The following is a 24,933-nucleotide window of genomic DNA, read 5'->3' as shown; positions in this document are numbered from 1 at the left end:
AGAAGGGGGGAGCAGTGTTCAGAGCCCTTCTTTTTAACTCTAGAAGTTTCGCTAGCTTACTTTCTCAATTTATGTTTCCAGAAATTTATCCTGTTGTCATCATATGCATGTCAACCATCCCCAACGCCTTCACCAGGTCGTGGTCTCAGCCCTGGATCTGTCCTGGTTATTTTGTATGTACTGATGTTTAGTTGAATACTTTACATACAGTTATTCTTTGTAGATTAATTCGTGATTTTTTATACTGTATATTGTTTAACAAATTTAGGAATGTTTGTAAACTCTGATTTTGGGAGCTTTGGCTAGTTTTTTATGCCCCCGGTAGGGTGGCATATAGCAGTTGAACTGTCCGTCAGTCAATGCGTCCGTCCGTCCGAAAACTTTATTGGCCATAACTTTTTCAATATTGAACATAGCAACTTGATATTTGGCATACATGTGCATCTCATGGAGCTGCACATTATGAGTGGTGAAAGGTGAAGGTCATCCTTTAAGGTCAAATGTCAAATATATGGCGTCTGTCTGTCCGTCCGAAAACTTTAACATTGGCGATCACTTTTTCAATATTGAAGATAGCAACTTGATATTTGGCATGCATGTGTATCTCATGGAGCTGCACATTTTGAAAGGTGAAAGGTCAAGGTCATCCTTCAAGGTGAAAGGTCAAATATATGGCATCTGTCTGTCCATCCGAATACTTCAACTTTCGCCATAACTTTTTTTATGACCCTCATGAAGGCTGGCATATAGTTTTTGAACTGTCCGTCTGTCTGTTCATCAGTCTGTCCGTCCCTTAGTCCATCCGTTTGTCCGTCCATCTGTCAGTCGGTCTGTCCGTCCGAAAACTTTAACATTGCCCATAACTTTTGCAATATTGAAGATAGCAACTTGATATTTGGCATGCATGTGTATCTCATGGAGCTGCACATTTTGAGTGGTGAAAAGTTAAGGTCAAAGTCATCCTTCAAGGTCAAATTTTGCAATATTGAAGATAGTAACTTGATATATGGCATGCATGTGTATCTCATGGAGCTGCATATTTTGAGTGGCGAAAGGTCAAGGTCATCCGTCAAGGTCAAATGTCAAATTTTGCAATATTGAAGATAGCAACTTGATATTTGGCATTCATTCATATCTCATGGACCTGCACATTTTGAGTGGTGAAAAGTCAAGGTCATCCTTCAAGGTCAAAGGTCAAAGTTTGCAATATTGAAGATATCAGCTCGATATTTGGCATGCATGCGTATCGCATGGAGCTGCACATATTGAGTGATGAAAGGTCAAGGTCATCCTTCAAGGTCAAAGGTCAAATTTTGCAATATTAAAGATAGCAACTCGATATTTGGCATGCATGCATATCTCATGGAGCTGCACATTTTGAGTGGTGAAAGGTCAAGGTCATTCTTCAAGGTCAAAAGTCAAATTTTGCAATATTGAAGATAGCAACTCCATATTTGGCATGCATGCGTTTCTCATGGAGCTGCACATTTTGAGTGTTGAAAGGTCAAGGTCATCCGTCAAGGTCAAAGGTAAAATATATGGCTTCAAAGCGGCGCAGTAGGGGGCATTGTGTTTCACTAACACAGCTCTTGTTTACTTAGAAATCTAGAAAAATTTATGAAATATGATTTGGAATGCCAACATTATGTAAGATGGTTTTTATTTCGGTTTTTTTTATTGAAAATAATTTTTATGCTCCCCGAAAATTTTTGGAGCATATAGTCGCCACTTCGTCTGTCCGTGTGTCCATCCGTCCGTGCACAATTTTTGTCTGTGATATTTCTCAGCAATTAATGACCGGAATTCAATGAAACTTTATGGGAAGCTGCACTATCAACAGGAGATGTGCATATTATCAGCCGGTTATGGTCAGATGATTTTTTGTACAGAGTTATGGCCCTTTGAAATTTTCTATAAACTGTACATATAGTGCAATTCTTTAATGTCCGCCCAACTACTGACTGGAATTCAATGAACCATTATGGGAAGCTTAACTACCTTGAGGAGATGCGCATGTTATTTGTGGGTACTGGTTAGATGATTTATTATGCTCCCCCAAAATTTATTTTGGGGGGAGCATATAGTCGCCGCTTCGTCTGTCCGTGTGTGCGTCTGTCTGTCTGTCCGTCCGTGCTCAATTTTTGTCCGGGCTATTTCTTGGCAACTAATGACCGGAATTCACTGAAACTTTATGGGAAGCTTCCAAGAGGAGATGTGCATATTATCAGCGGGTTCTGGTCGGATGATTTTTTCACAGAGTTTTGGCACTTTTCTATAATAAAAAAATTGTCCCCCCAATTACTGTGCCCTCAAGACGTTTCCTTTTATTTGAATATATAGAGCAATATTGTGACAAAAAAACCTTTGGGGAGCATCACGCGTCGCCGACGGTTTCTTGTTTAGAGAGTTATGGCCCTTTGAAATTTTTAAGTTGCTTAACCATCCATCGTATTATTTTGTCCAAAGTTATGCCCCTCAAGACGTTTCCTTTTATCTGAATATATAGTCCAATATTATGACAAAAAATCCTTTGGGGAGCATCACCCGTCTCCGACGGTTTCTTTTCTCTTTTGTTGCAAAAAGATTGATCAAAATGTCCATTAATGTTTATAATGCCATTTATACTAAATTACATTACATTATTAGTTGATTTTTAAAATTTGCTTAATGTCCGTGTTAATGGCATATAGGGTGGGTTGTTTTTAGAATGCAATTAAGTGTACAAACAATTGATAGTAAAGATATTTCAAGCTTAACATAATAAAGAAAAAAAAGAACATTAATAGAAATATAAACAACACCACAATCAATACAACAACTCCATAAAATGTGTCATGTTCTGTGAAAACTGGGCATAATGCATGTGCGTAAAGTGTCGTCCCAGATTAGCCTGTGCAGTCCGCACAGGCTTATCAGGGACAACACTTTCCGCTTGAATGGTATTTATTGCTTAAAGGAAGTCCCTTTCAATAGGCCGAAGGGGGGGCTCATACATTATGCCCAGTTTTCTCAGAACAAGACACAAATAAGCAAAGCAGTTTTTCTTAAAGCTGACTTACACATTTTTCAAGAAATTTATTGCAGATCTGATCTAAAACACTATGTAGCTTATTAGGATGCTAAAAAAATATGCTGCAATCTTAAACATAAAATTACAGGTTTCAAAATATTTGTTTTAATTTGTGTGTAGGTCCAGAAGATAGTAGGCCATCACAGACAATAATGACATAATTTTTATACGCCCGTCTATGACGGGACGTATTATGGTATACCCCGCGTCCGTCCGTCCGTCCGTCCGTCTGTTAATGTCGTACGCTACGTCAAATATCCTTTGACAGATTTTCTTCAAATTTTAACACAATCTTAATATTGATAAACCCTGATCCCCTTTCGTTTTTGACGGAATTCTGAATTGTCGTTCCAGAGTTATGGGACTTTGTTCGTCAAAATTTCGTGATTTCATTGAATGTCCTACTGTAGCTATATAAAAATGTTAAAGTTGTTATAACTTTGGTATGCTTGGACCTAGAGTCTTGAAACTTGACATGAAGGTTGGCCAGAACTAGTAAGTAACCACTGGACATTTCAAGGTCATTCATTTGAAGGTCAAGGTCACTGTGACCTTGAATGTAAAAATGTTAAAGTTGTTATAACTTTGGTATGCTTGGACCTAGAGTCTTGAAACTTGACATGAAGGTTGGCCAGAACTAGTAAGTAACCCCTGGACATTTCAAGGTCATTCATTTGAAGGTCAAGGTCACTGTGACCTTGAATGTAAAAATGTTAAAGTTCTTATTTCATGTTATAACTTTGGTATGCTTGTACCTAGAGTCTTCAAACTTGAAATAAAGATTGGCCAGTACTAGAAGATGACCACTGGTCATTTCAATGTCATTCATTTGAAGGTCAAGGTCACTGTGACCTTAAATGTTAAAATGTTAAAATTGTTATAACTTTGGTATGCTTGGACATAGAGTCTTCAAACTTGACATGAAGGTTTGCAAGCACACTTAGATGACCACTGGTCATTTCAAGGTCATTCATTCTAAGGTCAAGGTCACTGTGACCTTAAATGTTATTGTTGTTCATGTATCCTACCGTAGCTCAAATATCCCCCGATGGATTTTTTATACGCCCGTCTATGACGGGACGTATTATGGTATACCCCGCGTCCGTCTGTCCGTCCGTCCGTCCGTCCGTCCGTCCGTCTGTTAATGTCGTACGCTACGTCAAATATCCTTTGACAGATTTTCTTCAAATTTTAACACAATCTTAATATTGATAAACCCTGATCCCCTTTCGTTTTTGACGGAATTCTGAATTGTCGTTCCAGAGTTATGGGACTTTGTTCGTCAAAATTTCGTGATTTCATTGAATGTCCTACTGTAGCTCAAATATCCTTCGATGGATTTTTTTCAAATTTCAACACAATCTTAATATTGATAAACCCTGATCCCCTTTCGTTTTTGACGGAATTCTGAATTGTCGTTCCAGAGTTATGGGACTTTGTTCGTCAAAATTTCGTGATTTCCATGCTCATGTACTTATAAAATAAACCATGTATTCAAATACAAATAAACTGAAGTAAAAAAATGATTCAAAGGGTTATTTATTACCTTACTACTTCATTGGCGAACGACGGGCGTATCATGCGCTCATGGCGCAGCTTTTATTTATTGATTTTTAAATAAAGGAATTTTATTTTATTAATTTTATTAACCAGGTTTTCAGAAGGAATAAACTGGTTATTAGATTGGCGAATGTCGGCGGGCGGGCGGAACAAGCTTGTTCGGGCCATAACTTTGTCGTTCATTGTGAGATTTTAAAATCATTTGGCACATTTGTTCACCATCATTAGATAGTGTGTCGCGCGAAAGAATTACGTTGATATCTCCAAGGTCAAGGTGACACTTTGAGTTCAAAGGTAAAAAATTGCCATAAATGAGCTTGTCCGGGCCATAACTATGTCATTCATGGTTAGATTTTATAATCATTTGGCACATTTTTTCACCATCATTACGGTGTGTCGCGCAAAAGAATTACGTCCATAGCTCCAAGGTCAAGGTCACACTTTGAGTTCAAAGGTCAAAAATGGCCATAAATGAGCTTGTCCAGGGCTCAACATTAACCTAAAAACCAACTTGCCCTGCCGGGCAAGTACATAGAATATCTACTTGCCCTGAACGTAAAGTCACTTGCCCAAAAATGAAATATCACATTAACTGTAAACCTCACGTTTTTGAATATCGATCAAAATGATACACCACAAAACCTTTTTTATTTTTGCACATATAACAAAATGATTACAGCAATTGAAGTCTAAATTAAATGCTCTTTGTTCTTTATTGCACTTGCCCTGGCGGACAACTAGATTAGAAAATAACTTGCCCGGACCCAACATTTACTTGCCAGGGGCAATAGGACAACCGTTAATGTTGAGCCCTGTTGTCCAGGCCATAACTATGTCATTCATTGTGAGATTTTAAAATCATGTGGCACATTTGTTCACCATCATTGGTCGGTGTGTCGCACAAAAGAATAACGTCGATATCTCCAAGGTCAAGGTTGCCATAACTTAAAATAGATGATGTTGAAACAAGGGGGGTAACTATGAACAATCAGTAACAATGCACATTTTGAGTTGTCTCTCTTTATCATACTTTTTTTTAAATTTGAAATCAAGATCGCCACGAGTAAAAATAGATTGAATTTGGCACAATGGGAGTAACAATGCACATTTTGATTTGTTTCCATTCATCAGACTCTATTTTTTTCCAAATTGAAAGCCTGGTTTTGTGACAATTTTGTCCCTTGTTATTTTTTATTTTTAATTCTCTTATCATAAATAGCATAGTCATAAGTGAAAATTAACTTTATTGTAGCCATGAGTGAAATTAATAGTTAATCATGTGACAAAATCAATATATTTTTCTTTTTATTTTATTCTTTTTATACAATATTTGACACAAAAAAGCTTAAAAATCATATTTTTGTGTTAAATGACCGCATCAAAATATGTGCTAAATAAAGTAAAACATGTGTATGGTGGGGAAATGTTGATATTTTTCATGAATGTGTGTTAAAAGCTTTTTTTAATATTCTACACACATTTTTAGCTCGGCTGTTTTCGGGAAAAAGGTATTGTCATAGTCAGCTCATCGTGTCGTCCGCGTCGTGCTAAAACCTTTACATTTTGCTCTATTATCAAAGTGCTTCCACTTACAACTTCTACATGCCACACCGATTTTGGGGTCACTAGGTCAACGGTCAAGGTCACTGTGACCTCTAATAAAAATAAAAAAATCTGACAAGCTTTCATTGTAAAAGCCAAATAGCCGCAAAAAGACCCAGTGAAAGCACATCGTGTTTCCGGTCGCCATATTGAGCAAAGATAAAAATTGTAAACAAAGATTAAACCGCCATTTCAAAGTTAAGCAAAGAGACCAGACGAACCAGAGAGGCATACCATTTACATCAACACCTACCCACTACGCCGCATTGTCCCTTGCCCGTCCATTGATTCTTTTTTTTTGTTTTTTCGAAATTTTCTTAAAACTTGTAGCATTATGGACGTCATTTGTTATTCAGAATTATTTTTGGCTTTTCATCGCATAAATTAAAAATTACCAAATGACTAATTAACCACCTTTATTTACTTATATATACTATATTGGGTTGTTTACCGGTGCGGTGCTTACATTTAGTGCTTTACACGTACTGTGAACTGTGCCAACTAAAAATCATTGTGATATACACACACATTACATCTAGGATTTCCACTAAACTAGCGTTATTCCTTTCTTTTTTCATTTCTTCAAAATGTCGTCCCACAAAAGAACATCAACTACTCATCCAAGGGGCAGTGTCAAAACCTGACCCCTTTACTAGGGGAGGCACGTTCAGGGTCGGATAGGCATCACCTATCTCACAACACCATGCCCTTTAAGTGCCTCCTCCAGTCAGCTGGAAGTGTGGCCCCCATCATGTCCTTTCTCACCATTTTTCAATTGGCCTCATGTTTGGCGAGGGTACTCCCCGGACTAGTTGAGCGGGCGGTGCCCCTGGCGTCTGGCTGCGTGCTATTGCAGCTCAAGTCCGCTCAAGCGCTTGCCACCCTTCTTTCTAGGGGTACTTTTTATCATGGCAAAGTCGCGGTCCGGGCCTTATCCCTGCAAACATGAGAACGGTTCATGGTCATATAGCAGGGATCCCGGAAAGCCAGGACTTGATGGAACTACAGACATCTCTTTCTTTCAAACCTGCGATCTCTATCTCTGATATTCTCATCACCAATTTGGAAAGGGTTGAGCCTTATCGCCCTGCCCCACCTGGCTTTCCGAGACTGGTCAAAATCTCTTTCTTAACGTCCATACCAGTCCCAAATAAAATCTTAGTCAAGGACACTAGTATAACCCTTGACATTCGTCCCTGCCCTGTCACACCTGCCCGTTGTTTCAATTGCCAGGGCTTTGGACATATAGCCAACAGGGGTAAATGCTCTAATATCACCTCTTGCTGCCGCTGCGCCGGCACTACTTGCCGGAGAAGGTGCACAAACAAATTTTGTTTGTGCGCCAACTGTGGCGGCCAGCACTCCTTATCCTACCAGGGGTGCCCCTCCTATAAGAAAGCTATCCATATAGCCACCTATGCCAATTTTTATGGGGTCACCTGGTCCGAGGCGGAGAGCAGGCTACTTGCACCTGACACTGTGAGCCACAGCGTGGGCACCCTAAACACCATCATCACAACCGGTTCCGCTTCTTCACCTAAACATGCCTCTCCCGGTTCTGTCTCGCCCCAAGCCGGGAGGACATGCACCATAGTTGAGGGGCTAGCGGGTAAGAGTACCCCCCCTCGGCCTATTAATAGGGAACCCTCCCCAAAGGTTACTTTTGTGGAACCGGTACTCAATCATACACCTGACTTACACACCACCCCCCCTGTATCGCCTATCCAGGGGGATTCACCCACACAGAGACGCCCTCCTGTGGCTACCAGGGGGTCCTCCCCGTCCAACACGTTGACCGACGGTGCTAGCGACACCACCTGTAGTGGTCCTACACTGTCGGACGACTCTATGTTTGATGTGACGGGGAGAGACTCTCTGGTGTCGGTTCACTCCAGCAGAACCTTACCATCTCTGGTTTCTGTGAAATAGAGGAGGAACCCCGAGTTAGTGTCCCCCCTAACCGTCCCAGAATGGTCGACTCCCAGACATCCCCAATGAGCTCCCCTACCGACAACACCAGCAGACGTAACTCATTTGCTGGGGACTCATTTATTAAAATCAAGGATCTGCCAGCAACAGGTCCCACATATAGGAAAATATATCTCAGCGAGCTGGCGGATCTGGTTGCTGAGATACTAAAGGACCAGAAAAGGGCCACTGGGAGTCGTGTTATATCCTACATCTATAACAAAATTGATTCTCGATTCAAAAATTGCAGAGAATCAATAACAAAGGTCATCCCCCCTGATAAATCCCTAACTATTAAAATCCAGTCTGGAACTGGGGATCCTCCAATAGTAGTAGCAGATCCAGGATGCCCCCCCCCCCCGGCCAGCGGTACCCTCCCCGTTAAAAAGAAACATGTTCGGCTTGCCAGGACCCCCGCGAAACTCAAAGGGGCCTGTGCAGGCCATAAACTAGGAGTTAAATCCCCTCATCATAAATGAAACCAGATTAAACGCAAGTTAATTTCACACCACTATGGACTGTAACCTGCAAATCATTTCATTCAATGTTGGTGGTCTTACCGCCAACAAATTTACAGAGCTTAATATTGTATTGACAGTAACCCTAGTACCCATATCTTATGCTTACAGGAAACCAAATTTTCAAATAGTACTGTAAAACAAATACGTGGGTATAACTGTGAATTTACGAATTTTGTTACTTTAAACCATAATATTGCCGGTGGCCTTGCCATATATATTAAAAACACAATTAATTATGAACACCTGGGAGTGAACAACCAATTTAAATCTGATGGTAGTACTGCTATTGAGGCATTAGCAATTAAATTGGTTATTGACAAGAACCGGCCTCTTATCCTGGTCAATTTATATTCAAGAGGATGTGATCTTGAAACTCTGAACGGCCTCTTTAAGGAATTAAGGACCATTAAAGGACCCTTTGATGTAATATTCACAGGCGACTTTAATGCACATCACCCTGCTTGGGGTTCCAACAATTTAGATGCAGAAGGTCGAGCGGTAATAGAATGGTTGGACGAGCAAGATCTCATACTGCTCAATGACGGTTCTCCAACCAGACTTAACCCCACTGGTTTAAACTCCCACATTGACCTTACTGCTGTTAATGCCAGGATAGCAAGTGCGTCTGCATGGGCAACTGTTAAAGATACCATGGGATCTGATCACCTCCCACAACAGGTTACCCTGCTCAACTAAATTGCACAGAGAACTGAGGCTCAATTTTATTGGAAAAAGCTAATTGGGCTCAGTTTAGGGACCTCTGCTCAGATCTCTCCCATGCAGATGTTCACTCCCAGGATCCAAATCTGTTTTGTAATAACTTAACTAGCAAGATACTGTCCATAGCGGAATGTAGCATACCGGTCTCCTCCGGCAAGGTTAAAGCCAGAAATAGGGTCCCGTGGTGGAATGAGGAGTGCTCCAATGCGGTACAGGCCTGTAAAAATGCTTTAAAAATTCTTAAAAAGAACCCCGCTGAGCATAATCTTCTTAATTATAGGTCCCTCAAAAATCAGGCAAAGCGGGTTATTTTGGATGCAAAAACTCAAAATTGGAAAGAATTCTGTGATTCATTAATAAGAAAAATACTAGGGATTTTTGGCAAAAAATTCACAGAATTAAAGAATATTCATTCACCCCTGTACCGCTACTTAAATACAAAGGCGAAATTGCCACTACCCCAAGGGGAAAGGCTCAATTTTTGGTACGACAATTCAATCTGTCTCCGGTGACTCAAACCTTCCCGTTGAAACTTTGAATTATCAAAAGCGTTTTCAGACTGAGCACCAAAATATTTTAAATGAGCCTGGGGATAACAGCACGCCTCTCAATTTACCATTCACTATTACAGAATTATTAAGTGCCATTAACAGCAGGAGCAACACCGCCACGGGGCCTGACAAAATAGCATATTTAATGTTTAAAAATATGCCAGCCATAACTCTGAAAATCTGGCTTAACCTATTCAATCAGGTGTATAGGACAGGCAGGATACCACCCGAGTGGAAGCAGGCCACAGTGATTCCAATTCCTAAACCCGGTAAAGACAAAAATGATCCAAACTCATATCGTCCAATAAGTTTAACATCACATGCAGGTAAATTATTAGAAATAATGGTCAAAAATAGATTAGAACACTTATTGGAATCAAATAATATACTAAACCCCTTCCAGTCTGGCATTAGGAAGGGGCGATCTACTCTTGATCAGCTAGCTAGATTACAACATGATATTCTTTCTGCAAAAAATCAAGGGCAATCAGTATTAGCAATTTTTTTGGACCTTCAGGCCGCCTTTGATTTAACATGGACCTTTGGCATATTAAAAAAGCTAGCTGACTATGGAATCACTGGATACTGTTTCCACTACCTCAGAGCTTTCCTGGAGGGCCGTAAAATCCAGGTCAGGGTCGATGGGGAGTTATCAGAGGTAGCCATAACTGACTGCGGAACCCCTCAGGGGTCCGTAATATCCCCAACTCTGTTCTCCCTCATTGTAAACGGTCTACCTGATGCCGTAAAAGACTCAGGAATGGTTATCTCCCAGTTTGCCGATGACTCAGGCACTTGGTTAAAGGGGTCTAACATGTTACGCCTGCAAAAGAGGGCTCAAGCAGGCTTAGACTCCATATGGAAATGGGCAATTGAATGGGGATTCAAAATTTCTCCAACCAAAACAGTAGGAGTACTATTTGGCGACCAATTACAGCACTCTTTGGACTTAAATTTAGGCGGCACCAAAATTATCTTTGAAAAAGTGGTGAAATTTCTAGGTATGTACCTAGATAAACAGTAAACTTTTACTCACCACTTCAAATATTTGGCAGAAAGGTGCGAAAGGGACCTAAATTTAATGAGAATGTTAAGAGGCACAGGTTTCGGATCAGATAAAAATAGCCTCTTAGCTCTCTACAAGTCCCTTATACGTCCAAAGCTAGATTATGGAGCCGAAATCTATGCATGTGCAAAGCCAAACGCCCTTAAAATGGTTGATGCCATTCAACACAAGGCCCTAAGGATAGCTCTGAGAGCCCTAAACTGTACACCGGGAGCACTTCTCGAGGAGGAGGTCGGTGTGTTACCTCTTGACTTGCGTAGAAAACAACAGTCCCTCAATTTCTGGGCCAGGGCTAAGTCTCGGCATGGTTCAAACCCCGTTAACAAACTTGTCGGGACTGGCACCTTCATCAAGGGGAAAATACTTAAGCGTAAGCATGTCGCCCTACCTTTTGGTGCGAGTATTAGGACCCTGGTTGAAGATGCCGGTCTCGACAAGGTACATGTAGCAGACCTGAGGCCCTCCAAGACCCCCCCCCTGGACGCTTGGACCCATTGATGTTGACCTATCACTCTCTAATAAAATAACAAAAACTGACTTGCCACAACTCATCAAGTCAGATGCTCTTTCTCTTATAGATAATATGTATGCTGAGCATCTAAAAATCTACACTGACGGCTCCAAATGCCCTAACTCTGGTTTGGTAGCCAACTCTTTTGTAATTCCTTCAAAAAATATTACCAAAACGCACAGGCTCAGCAACAATCTCTCTATTTTTACAGCAGAACTTTTAGCAATTAAATACTCTTTGTGCTGGGTATTGGTCAATAAACCTACTAAAACTGCTATTTTATCAGACTCAATGTCATCTCTTGAGTCCATAAAAAACAGAAATAGCAGATCTAGGCCTGATATTTTAGCTAGCATTTTGGAACTTCATCAACAGTGCCTAGATAAATCTTTAAAGGTCACATTAGTATGGTGTCCAGCACATGTCAACATCAGTGGGAATGAGCAGGCCGACAGGGGGGCCAAAGAGGGCCTCTTGAGGGGGGCCGTAGATGCTGAGGAAATCCTGGCACCTACTGAGATCTACTACTTTTACCAGACCTGCGAAAACCCTCAGGCCGCCTGACAGATACTCAGCAAGCATTGTGCTTGACAGAGCCATCACGCCCCTGAGGATGGGAACCACCCTATTATCCAGTGGCTCAGGAAAGTATGTCCTCGGTATAGACCCTGCATGTCCTAGGTGCCAGGAACCTCTCACTGCGCCCCACATGCTGCTGCACTGTCCTAACCATAAGGCGCAGAGGGACCACCTCAAAGCTGCATTGCACTCCCATGGACTAGTTTTTAACCTTTCCAACGTGCTAGACCCCAAGGGAGCAGCTAGGGGCCCAGTCTTCTCTGCCCTCGCCAAATACCTTCTTGATTGTCAGATAACTGACAAAATCTAGGTCATTGGGGGAGGGAGAGCAGCCAACACCCACCTAATTATTCAGTCTTGTGACTGTTTTTCTTTTTAAACTGTGTAATCTTTGCACAAAACTGATGTAATCTAATAATTGTGTTGGATTTGTGTCTCTTTTACACAACTTTTATTTTAGTTTTTAATGGGTTTATTGTTCTACCCCGCCCTTTCTAAATCAGGCCAATGGCATTGACGTGGTCTTCTTTATTTTAATACATTTTTTATGAGAGTATGACGTTAGTCCACCATTTACATTTTTCAGTTTTTTAATATAATCATATTTTATGGCATTTCTTACTACAAGAAAGGACGAGGCTGTCCAGTAACCTGGGATTGTTGGCTGCATTGCACCCCCTCTCTTCCCCTTTGACACCCCACCCTTTCCCCTTCAAACTCGAAGAACCATGTCGGACTGGAGTGCACGGTGCAGGGCCTTATACCATGATAAACACTTATCTAGCCCTATCCAGGACAAAGTATTGTCAACTTTGTTGATACTGCTAATTTTGTACCTTGTAGTACATTAAATCTTGTTATAACTGCTATTTTGTGTAGCAAATTTCCTTATTTTTGTGTAAAACTGCTATCTTATATAGCAAATTGCCTTAATTTTTTTCTCAATACTGCTATTCCTACACCATAGCAACCATTTTACTCTGTATTGCACTAATTCATGTTAAAATTGCTATTTTTTATAGCAAATTTCCTTAATTTTATATTAAATTGCTATTTTATATAGCAAATGGCCTCGGTTTTTCTGTTTAATTGCCATTTTACATACCATACAAGGTACTTTAGTACTATTTCCTCCATTGTTATCACCAATATATAAATAATATTGGTTGGATTAGAGCTTTTTGGTTTGTTTTAATGCATCTAGGTAATATTTTGTCTTTTTACCATTTTACATAATACTTTTTTATAATTCTCCTTCAATTGTATACAAACCATTTTCCATTTACCGTGCACTCCCTCTGGTCCAGGGGAAAAAACCATTGTAGACTCCATCCCCACAATTACCTCCCTTAGTTCAACTGAGTGACATCACCCCTGCTGGCTCTTTTTCCCCCACTCACATCGGCCTACACTTCCAAAAATCTCTTCTTCTTTCAACCCTCCAGGGTGGCAACATGTATTTTAAATATATAAATGCATATAGTTCTGTAAATATTGTAAATAATGTACCTTTTGTACAAATTTAGTTGTTTTTGTCTCACTTTTAACTGTAAAGCACATTGTCTTACCTTTAATTTTTATGTGGCCCTATAAAGGTGACTGTTTGGAGACACGTAAGTCATTACCCTTAACATATAAGGTTTTTTTTACCAAACTCACTTTTAAATATTGTTTTAATGCCACTCTGGGGGAACTTCTCTTCTCCATAGACCAATCCTCCTTAAGTTCCTTACAGACAGGGTCTTATGTTGGAGCATTACGGCTATATTCCCTGTCTGCAAGTGTTTAACATTGAGCCACATACATAAACTTATACACATTACATTTTTAATAACTCAATACTCAATTGCAACATTAATATATATTTGAGAGTTATACTCCCTATGTGTTATTATATATTGTCTTTTTTCCTTTCTGTTTCATATAATTGCATGTACACATGCAAATTCACCTTACATTTGAGAGCTGTTAAATCAGGCTCTGGCATCCCTACTAATTAATGTTCATAGATAAACATATCTCTCCAACGATTAGATCTTGTTGTGTGGCATTTCGTTTAAACCTTAAATATACACATAATAATGGTACTTGACTATGTATGTAAATATATAGTGGCAATGTTCAACCACTTTGTGATCTGGAAAACCCTCAAGTATTATTATTTTGTTTCTCAAACATATTACACATCTGTGTATTCCTTTTTCTATAAGCATTATATTAAAATAATCCTATTTGGATTCTAACATTTAAAACACAGATCACAAAGTCTAAAGACTCCAACAAACCCATTGCAGTATATACTGAACAGTGGGTCTAGTAATGATGATGCCACATACAACAGTATGTGTGTTTTCACCATCTTTACTTATAAAAATTGGGCTATTCTTTCTCTCTCTCCTCCTTAAAAAACAAAACAAACAATAACATACAATAACAACATCATATAAATAATAATAAATAATAAGAAGTACAGTAACATAACATAAACATAGTAATTTATAACTATAAAACAAGTCCAAGTTCTTTTGGATTTATTCATCCTTTTCTTTCATTTATATTTTCTGCATATAAACTATTATTGTTTACTTTTTGTTAAAGTGCAACGTCCGCCGAGGGAAAATTCTATTTATAAACGGATTGACTTACTTGTAATCCTAAATAAGAAATTTCGGCCAATCAACGCCATCGTTTTAAAAGTGTATCATCCAATAAAAACGCCGCTTTTTAACAGCGTTAGGCCCAGCCAGTGTAAAGTACTGCGTTTTTCTTATAACGCTTCTTAAATAAGTATAGATATTTTTAAACCAATAGATTTTTATTAAGGCACCGCACCAACACTGCAAAGTTTTCTATTTATATCAATGGTACAGCCCAGTAAAATCGGGCTGTCCATTTTATGGCCGTTTTCGACCTTTTTATCCAAAGTTTTATGTTAAGCAGTGTGCTCAGGCAATGGTTTTTAACCGAAGTCCCGAGGGTAAACAATCCCATAAGTCAAGCTTTCATTTATTTCAAAACTGCACCCGCAGCAGAGCGTTGGCACCCGTTATGCGGTGCTCTTGTTTTCATTTGTCAGGAAAAGTGACTTGCTCTGGTAGACCTATGAAATTAATGTTAAAATATTCCCATTCTGCTAATTTCGTATCAGTGAAGAGTATATTTTCGTGTACTTTTCACTGAATTGAATTTTCTTTCCCAAACAATATTGTATATTCCACTGAAAAGTATATATTAATTGATATATATTTATTTCCAACTTTTTAGAAATTCAAGGCAGACATTTATAGTCTATTGAAAAATAAATAATTTTAAAAAAGTGTCAGTCACATGTTAACCTCTATTGCAGGATCAGATAGCAATTTGCAGTAAAAAAAATGGTCACAAAGAGACTATATGCCAGCATTGCATGGTGCACATGGGATATGCTGTATGTACTGATATATGTAAATTTACTGCAGATTCTAAAACGGCTATTGCTTGCACAGAAACCACATAATAAAACATATGATAAATTGATATAGGTGAATAGTTAGTAATTGGCTGATTACAGTGTTGTAACCTGTTTTTTACAGGTTTTTCGTCTTCCTGTTTGTGTACTTTGTTGCGGGCATGTTATTCATGAAGTTTGGGCGTGGAGCTGTTGGAACGGAAGTGATTCCCAACTATGGGTTCTGGTCATCACTCCCTGGCCTTATAAAGGTATGGAGAAGGGTTTGTTGGTTTTGCTGGGTATCCTTATATTTCTTTAACCCTTTGCATGCTGGGAAATTTGTTGTCTGCTAAAATGTCGTCTGCAGAATTTCTAAAATTAGCATTTTCTTCGATTTTTTTCAAAGAATACTATCAAAATAGCAAACCTTTTGGATCCTGATAAGACGCCAGGTTCTGTGGCGTCTCATCTGGATCCAAACTGTTTGCAAAGGCTTTCAAAATTCGGTTCCAGCACTGAAAGAGTTAACCGTTTACCACTTAGATGCGTATTTTGACACATTTTTAGTCCAAAACAAATTTAAAGTTAAATTTCATTTAATACCTTTCTTACTAGATTCAAGTTTTAAAGGCTTCATTTCCAACCCTTAGATGCTGATGAGAAGCAAAAACTTGAGCAGACTGCGAGTTACTTGCAACTTGTTCTAGTTTTATGCTGGTTGCGAAAGCCATTTTTACTTTGCTTCTTATGTGGGAAAGAGTTAATATATTTTGAATGAAAAGTCCACTATCATAATACAGAGGCCATGGCAAGATGCATACATGCCCTACATACACCAGAATAATCAAAATATGATTTTCCCATGATTTTTTTAGCTCCATTGAGCACTGAGTTGTCAAGATGAGCTATTCATATAATCTTATGCCATGTGGTGTGCTTCATCAACTATTAACTTGTTACCTCTCTAGAGGCCTCTGATCTTGATGAAACTTGGTTATAATAGAATGATTGTCTAGCAAATATCTTGGTTTAATTAAGATCTTGGTCAGAAGTGTTCACAAACTAGATTACCAAGTAAAATCTTATAAAAACATTGTTACCACTTAAGAGACCACAATTATTACTATATCTTGATGAAACTTGGTCAGAAGTTCAGAATGTTTAACTTTATCGTGACAATATCTGGGCTGAGTTTTAATCTTGTTCTTGTGGGTCCAAAAATAAGATCAACAGTAAAGCTTAGAAAAACAATATTACCCCTCTAAAAGCCATATTTATGATTCAATCTTGATGAAAATTGTTAATATGTTTATCTAGGCATGTTCTAGTCTCAGCTTGAATCAGGGTCATGAGTCTCAAACTAGGTAATATAAGGTAAAACCTCAGAAAAAACCTTGTTGCCACACTTCTGACACAATCTTGATGAATTTTGGTGAGGATGTTTATCTTTACATAATTTAGGCCTAGTTCAAATCTGTGTTATAACTAGGTCACATTGTCAAATTTTATAACAACCGTGTTACAACACTAGTGGCCACATTTTTGACACGTGCTTGATAAAACGTTGTCAGAATGTTTATCTTTACAATATCAGCAATATCATGGCACTCTTGTTTCCAGGAAATGCAAAAACATAATTGGGTCTATACTGCAAATTGGTTTTCAGGTTAATACATTTTAAAATTAAAAGAGAAATCTTTATATCATGTTATATTTTGATTCTCAATGCATATAGTATAGTGCTTTGTTGTGTTATATTAGGGTACGAATTGTTATGCACCTGTGGCCCATGATTATTGATAATATATAAATTTTCAATCATAGGTGCTGCAAATCTTAATCCAAATAATTCATTGAACCGTTATGTTTTGTGCTGTTACAGGAAGGGGTAGCCTTCACCTGTAGTGGATGCAAGGCAGACACGAGCTACGCCAAGATCTGATCATCTACTCTACATAACATCAAATATACTGTCTGGGTGTTCATTATAATTAGCATTTGGCATTTAAGAAGTGTCTTAGCAGTGATTTTTGTTGTCTTCTTAAGGGACAGTAAATGTGTCTGTGTGTCCGTCCGAATCTGGATCCTGCAACAACTCGAAAGGTTCATGTGTGACCTTTTGTGGGATTTGAATATTGTTTTGTAAACTCTTGTGGCATTTTGTTTAATAATCTCATTGTTACTTTCAAATATAAAATTTACACAACTTGAACATTTACACAACTCAAATGTGAGTCATACATCAATTTAAACAATAATACTATATGTAAAGCATGTGTACAATTTCAAATTTGCTTTAAAAGTGTACAATTTCAAAATTGCTTTAAAATAACCATTCCTAATTAACCAGTATGTCATAGACACAATAAGGCATTGTTATCAATATCTCTGTTATTTGGTACAAATACATGTATTTCATGGATATCTTTGGTTATTCCCCATTCAAGGCATTCAACAAATCTGATACTGTTTTTAAAACATTGAAAAATTCAAATTCAATTTAATATTTATATCAAAAGAAAAGTAAACAAATAAATGAGTCATATGCAGCTCTGGGAAAACTGGGCTTATTGTGTGTGCATAAAGTGTCTCCCAGATAAGCCTGTGAAGTCTGCACATGCTTATCAGAGACAACACATTTGGCTTTTATGGAATTGTTTCAATAAAGTCTCCTCTAAACAGTCAGTCAAGGCAGAAAGTGTCCGCTCTGATAAGCCTGTCCAGACTGAGCATGATCAGTCAGTCAAGGCAGAAAGTGTCCGCTCTGATAAGCCTGTCCAGACTGAGCATGATCAGTCAGTCAAGGCAGAAAGTGTCCGCTCTGATAAGCCTGTCCAGACTGAGCATGATCAGTCAGTCAAGGCAGAAAGTGTCCGCTCTGATAAGCCTGTCCAGACTGAGCATGATCAGTCAGTCAAGGCAGAAAGTGTCCGCTCTGATAAGCCTGTCCAGACTGAGCATGATTATCTGAGACGACACTTTACAACATGCAGGAAACCCAGTTGAAGGCTCATATACAGTACCGGTACCGGTGTGGTAGAATGTCATTTGGATGCTATAATGACTTGTCAAGAGATTACATACATTGCATGTGTTTGTATATTGTTTCAATATTTATTATAGCAGTTTTGTAATTTTCAAAATGATCTGATACTTGGTTATTGCATGTGTAAATTGTTTTTACTGATTTGAGTTAAAATGGCTATTCAGTATTTGTACACTAATAAGCTGATGCATGTACTTATATTTGTGTATTTTTATATATAAACAGCTGATGTGTATTCTTAGGTTGTTGCACTATCAACTAATATTTACAGTTTTATATTTTGCATTTTATTAAGCCATAATTTTATTTTGTAAATGAGCATTAGTGAAGACCATGTATGCAACTTTTGTTTGGCAGGTTAAATAAGTTGTTGAAAGTTAATTAAACTGTAGCCTATACTTTTAAAGCTTAAAGTGGCATAACTAGACATATTTAGTATTTCTCCATTTCAAGGGATGTATTTAAACAACAGCCCTCTTGTCAATTGTTTAATATACATGTATGTCTTATTTTGCATAGTGAATCTGATACATTAACATATTTTTTCTCCACAAAACATGATCTGTTAAAGACTTATTTCCTTTTTCCCTGTAAAGTATCTTCAATTTTATCTTTAATGTACAATTTTGAATGTGTTGCTCATTTGGTATAAATTACACTATCTAAATTAAACATGATGAACGGTGAATAATTTACAAGATTGAAAAGAATCTCCGGTTTATGTTTCACTAACATAAAAATGATCATCAGTGTATGCTGATTGGTTTGATTGTCTTAATGGTTGTTTGCAGTGGTGACTTAATTGAATCTGATTATAACATCTAATGTAGCCATACAATAACAATTTTAATATGAAAAATGTCAAAATAATTTCCTGTATTTTATGTAACTCATACCATTGCATTTATTCAATGTACAATCTAAGCACACCAACTTGAATATGTTTGTTCTTTTCACCAAATGGCTATTGTATTTTATTTGTGAGAAATTCAGTATAGATTTTCAGCAAAATAGTTTAGTTAGGAATGCACACAGTAAACTAAAATATTGGATAACAATATTATAATTTGGTATACCAGCCCACTGTGAGCTAAATTGAAAAGATATAGAAAATGATATTTAGTGATGTACTGAAATTTTCGCTTAACGTATGCTTAATAAAGATAATATAAAAATTGTCAAAATGACATTTTTCATTTAATTATCCCCACGTTTTTTGGAGAAAAAGTGGGGATATTGTTTTGATGTGCGTCCGGCCGTCCGTGCTGGCCACCTGCTCTTCCTACACTATTAGCACTAGAACATTGAAACTAACATACATGGTAGCTATGAGCATATGTGCGACGGTGACAGTGACGGAATTTTTATCTGACCCCTGGGTCAAAAGTTATGGGGGTTGGGGCGGGGCCGGGTCAGAGATTTTCACTCATTTTTTTATGTTATTTTACATTAACTTCTTCATTTCTGCACCGATTTACTTCAAATTGATACTGAGCCTCTCTTATGATAATAAGGTCAATCTCAACTATGCATGGCCCCTTTCCAACCCTTGGGCGCCCCGGCCACATAGGCCACGCCCACCCAAAATTGCCTTTTACTATAATTTCTTCAATTCTACACCGATTCACTTTAAATTGATACTGAACCTCTCTTATGACAATACGGTCAATCTCAGCTATGCATGGCCCCATTACCAACCCTAGGGCATCCCGCCCACATAGGCCACACCCACCCAAAATTGCCATTTATTATAATTTCTTCATTTCTACACCAATTCACTTCAAATTGATACTGAACCTCTCTTATGACAATACAGTCAATCTCAGCTATGCATGGCCCCATTACCAACCCTGGGGCGCCCCGCCCACATAGGCCACGCCCACATAGGCCACGCCCACCTAAAATTGCCTTTTACTATAATTTCTTCATTTTACGCTGATTCACTTCAAATTCATACTGAACCTCTCTTATGACAATACAGTTAATCTCAACTATGCATGGTCCCATAACCAACCCTGGGGCGCCCCGCCCACATAGGCCACGCCGTCCCAAAATTGCCTTTTACTATAATTTCTTCATTTCTGCACAGATTCACTTTAAATTGATACTGAACCTCTTTTATGACAATACGGTCAATCTCCACTATGCATGGCGCCTTTACCAACCCTGGGGCGCCCCTCCCACATAGGCCACGCCCACACATAATTGCCTTTTACTATAATTTCTTCATTTCTACACCGATTTACTTCAAATTGATACTGAACCTCTCTTATGACAGTACAGTCAATCTCAGCTATGCATGGCCCCATTACCAAACCTGGGGCGCCCCGCCCACATAGGCCACGCCCACATAGGCCACGCCCACCTAAAATTGCCTTTTACTATAATTTCTTCATTTTACGCCGATTCACTTCAAATTCATACTGAACCTCTCTTATGACAATACAGTTAATCTCAACTATGCATGGTCCCATAACCAACCCTGGGGCGCCCCGCCCACATAGGCCACGCCCACCCAAAATTGCCTTTTACTATAATTTCTTCATTTCTACACAGATTCACTTTAAATTGATACTGAACCTCTTTTATGACAATACGATCAATCTCCACTATGCATGGCGCCTTTACCAACCCTGGGGCGCCCCGCCCACATAGGCCACGCCCACACATAATTGCCTTTTACTATAATTTCTTCATTTCTACACCGATTTACTTCAAATTGATACTGAACATCTCTTATGACAATACGGTCAATCTCACCTATGTAAGGCCCGATTACCAGCCCTGGGACGCCCCGCCCATAATAGGCCACTCCCACCCAAAATTGTCTTTTACTATTATTTCTTCATTTCTACACCGATTCACTTCTAATTGATACTGAACTTCTCTTATGACAATACGGTCAATCTCGACTATGTATGGCCCCATTACCAACCCTGGGACGCCCGCCCATAATAGGCCACACCCACATAGGCCACGCCCACCCAAAATTGCCTTTTACTATAATTTCTTCATTTCTACACCGATTCACTTCAAATTGATACTGAACCTCTCTTATGACAATACAGTTAATCTCAGCTATGCATGGCGCCATTACCAACCCTGGGGCTCCCCGCCCATATAGGCCATGCCCACCCAAAATTGCCTTTTACTATAATTTCTTCATTTCTACACTGATTCACTTCAAATTGATACTGAACATCTCTTATGACAATGCGGTCAATCTCAACTATGTATGGCCCCTTTACCAACCCTGGGTCGCTCCACCTTAAATAGGCCACACCCACCCAAAATTGTCTTTTACTATAATTTCTTCATTTCTACACCGATTCACTTCTAATTGATACTGAACTTTTCATATGACAATACGGTCAATCTCAACTATGCATGGACCCATTACCAACCATGGGGCGCCCCTGGGTCAAACATGCGGCGTGGGGATACGCGTCGGCCTCTGCCGCGCCATTTCTAGTTTCTGAAGCAATTTATTCAGGACAAGAGGGGACTTTGCATTCAATATGTTTATGTTATTTTATGCAATATATATTTGTAGACTTACATGTTAATTTTGTGTATGTACCAATTTATTATAGCATTGTTTCACAACTGGTTCGTTTTGTTAGCTCTTCTGGCCAAAGGCCTGAAGAGCTTATGTCATGGCGTGGTTTCCGTCGTCCGTCCGTGCATTAGACTTTTTCTTGTTTACGCGATAAAGTCCACAGTTTTCATCCGGTTCTTTTCAAACTTGTTCAGTGTCTTTATCTGAATGATGAGTCAAACCCTAATGAAAATGAGCAATATCAGAGTTATAAGTCCAGAATTATCTCCCTTTGAAAATTCAATTTTTTTATGTGATAAAGTCCATAATTTTCATCCAATTCTTGGCAAACTTGCACAGTGTCTTTGTATCAATGAGGACTCAAACCCTTGTATAAAAAGAGCAATATCGAAGCAATAAGTCCAGAATGACTTCCCCTTGAATATGAGAAAATTTTGAAATCCCGCTTGTTTACGCAATTAATTCCACAGTTTTCATCCAACTATTTCCAAATTTGCACAGTATCTTTATACCAATGAGGACTTAAACCCTATTGAATATGAGCAGTATCGGAGAAATAAGTACACAATAATCTCCCCTTGAATTTGAGAAAATTATCCTTGTTTGCGCGATTAAGTACACAGTTTCCATCTTATTCTTTCCAAACTTGCACAGTGTTTATAGCAGTAGAGTGATTCAGGCCCTCATGGGCCTCTTGTTGTTGTTAAGAAAGAAAGAAATGCATCTGCATTCATTGTTTAGCAGACAAGAAGACAAGATGTTTATTCAGCATGAGAATATTTGTTTTAGTGTTAAACCTTAATAGTTTTACCCAGGAAGCAGTCTCATTATGCAAGTAGCTTATATCGCTATACGGTTAATGGGTGAAACCTTTATGCAAATGAACAGTTATTGTACTTCATCAGTATTGTTCATGATATACAAGTGCTTATGGTTGAGGGACTTTCAGTATTTATTATTTATTATACTATTAGCTTGTATATAATCTGTTCATATATTAACCGTCTTGTAGACCAACTTTGTGATGTAAATGTTGTAGGTAGTACTCTTTACCACATTTGAGTTATTTCCAAGGGTAAGTTCAGCTGTATGTACATTGTCACATGATTTACAAATACCCAACATATTTGTTCAAAATAACAATACGAGTCACGTTCTGAGAAAACTGGGCATAATGCATGTGCGTATAGTGTCGTCCCAGATTAGCCTGTGCACAGGCTAATCAGGGACGACACTTTTCGCCTAAATTGGATTTTTGCTAAGAAGAGACTTCATTTAAACAAAAAATGTCATAAAAGCGGAAAGTGTCTTCCCTGATTAGCCTGACACTTTATGCACATGCATTATGCCCAGTTTTCTCAGAACATTACTTATATGTCACAGTAGATAGCTGTGTACTTGTCCAAATAGTATGGACACTCATAGACGTCGTCAAAAATCAGTGCAAATAATATGCCCTTTGTTTGTATCCAAACATAGTTTCAGGGGGAACGTGTCCAAGTCACATCTAATGGCGTTTTCTTACGTACTGCAAATATCATAGACACTTTCTAATTTGATTTGTAATTAACTAAAGGAAATGTACCCTTATGAATGGATGGTCTTACACCACTTCTCAATTAATGAGTTCACAAATATTGTTTCAATATTGAAACCGTATGCATAAGATATTTAAACAGTGATACTAAATGTAACTAATTGCTTTATTCTTGTTAAAGGAAAGACTATCAACACATAGTTAAGGTTGGTATAATTGCTATTGTTGTAGCTTCAAAGAACAAAAAAGATTCTTCTGTCTTCTCCATTAAAAGTAAGACTTGTAATATTATTTCTGGCAATATTACTGTTCGCATCAGTTACTGTTTACTATGTATTTTAAAAAATATTGTGTTTTTGTTTGTGTTTTTGTTTAAAAATGCTGAATACGTATAGTTTGTAATACTAAAGTTGTTAAGGTCGTATTTAAATTTTGATATTTAATGTACCTTTAATTGTGCTTTTGTATTTTGCAGATTAAAAACTAAACAGTCATTCCTGAAATTTAACTTGATAAAAAGAGGAAAACCTGTATTAATGACAAACCATAAGTTTTACTATGAATTCTTTTTTTATCCATTGTGCATAGTGTTTAACAACACTGTAATGCATCTTCTTTTAACCCTTTGCATGCTTGGAAATTTGTCGTCTGCTAAAATGTCGTCTGCTGAATTTCTAAAGTTAGCTTTTTCTTTGATTTTTTTTCAAATAATACTTTAATAGCAAACAGTTTGGATCCCGATGAGGCGCCACGTTTTGTGCAAAGGCCTTTAAAAGTCAGTTCCAGCACTGAAAGGGTTAACATAGATATAACAACAACAAAAGTTTTATGCAGACAATTGCGGGTGAAGATGGATTTCCCCATGCAACCACTGATGTCAATACTGATCTGTAATGGAGCGTTAGATAAATCTGACATAAATGCTATGCTCTTAGTAAAATGACAACTTTTTTTTTAAGTAATTGAAACAATTTATGTTATGAATTCCTAGTTATATAAATTTAAATAACATGCGTTTTATCTGGCAATAGCTCTATATACATGTATATAACTCAGCCAGTTTTGGTGTCAGTTAACTTTACATTTCATGTTTGCTGTCATTGTTGCTTATAATCAGAATAAAGTGTATACACTGCAAATGCGTCTGTGTCTGAAGGTATTGATATTAAAGGGATCTTTAGATCTCGAAGTATCGGTACATCTGCGATCATGT

The 24,933-nt window shown here is 38.2% G+C and overlaps 1 protein-coding gene across 1 annotated transcript in view; it reads left to right on the top strand.

The window, feature by feature from the left end:
- The window catches only part of LOC127855180 (cation-dependent mannose-6-phosphate receptor-like), a 46,877-nt gene extending 22,018 nt beyond the window's left edge, over positions 1-24,859 (top strand). Inside the window, exons 5-7 of the mRNA XM_052390590.1 lie at positions 82-173; positions 15,721-15,847; positions 17,461-24,859. Of these exons, the coding sequence (XP_052246550.1) occupies positions 82-173; positions 15,721-15,847; positions 17,461-17,520 (279 nt within the window). The 3' untranslated portion in view covers positions 17,521-24,859. The remainder of the gene's footprint in view (positions 1-81; positions 174-15,720; positions 15,848-17,460) is intronic.
- Positions 24,860-24,933: the final 74 nt, after the last annotated feature.

The sequence above is a fragment of the Dreissena polymorpha genome, chromosome 13, assembly GCF_020536995.1.
Source record: "Dreissena polymorpha isolate Duluth1 chromosome 13, UMN_Dpol_1.0, whole genome shotgun sequence".
Lineage (NCBI taxonomy): Eukaryota > Metazoa > Mollusca > Bivalvia > Myida > Dreissenidae > Dreissena > Dreissena polymorpha.
Note: the sequence above shows the minus strand (reverse complement) of the source record. Positions and strands in the feature narration are given on the sequence as shown.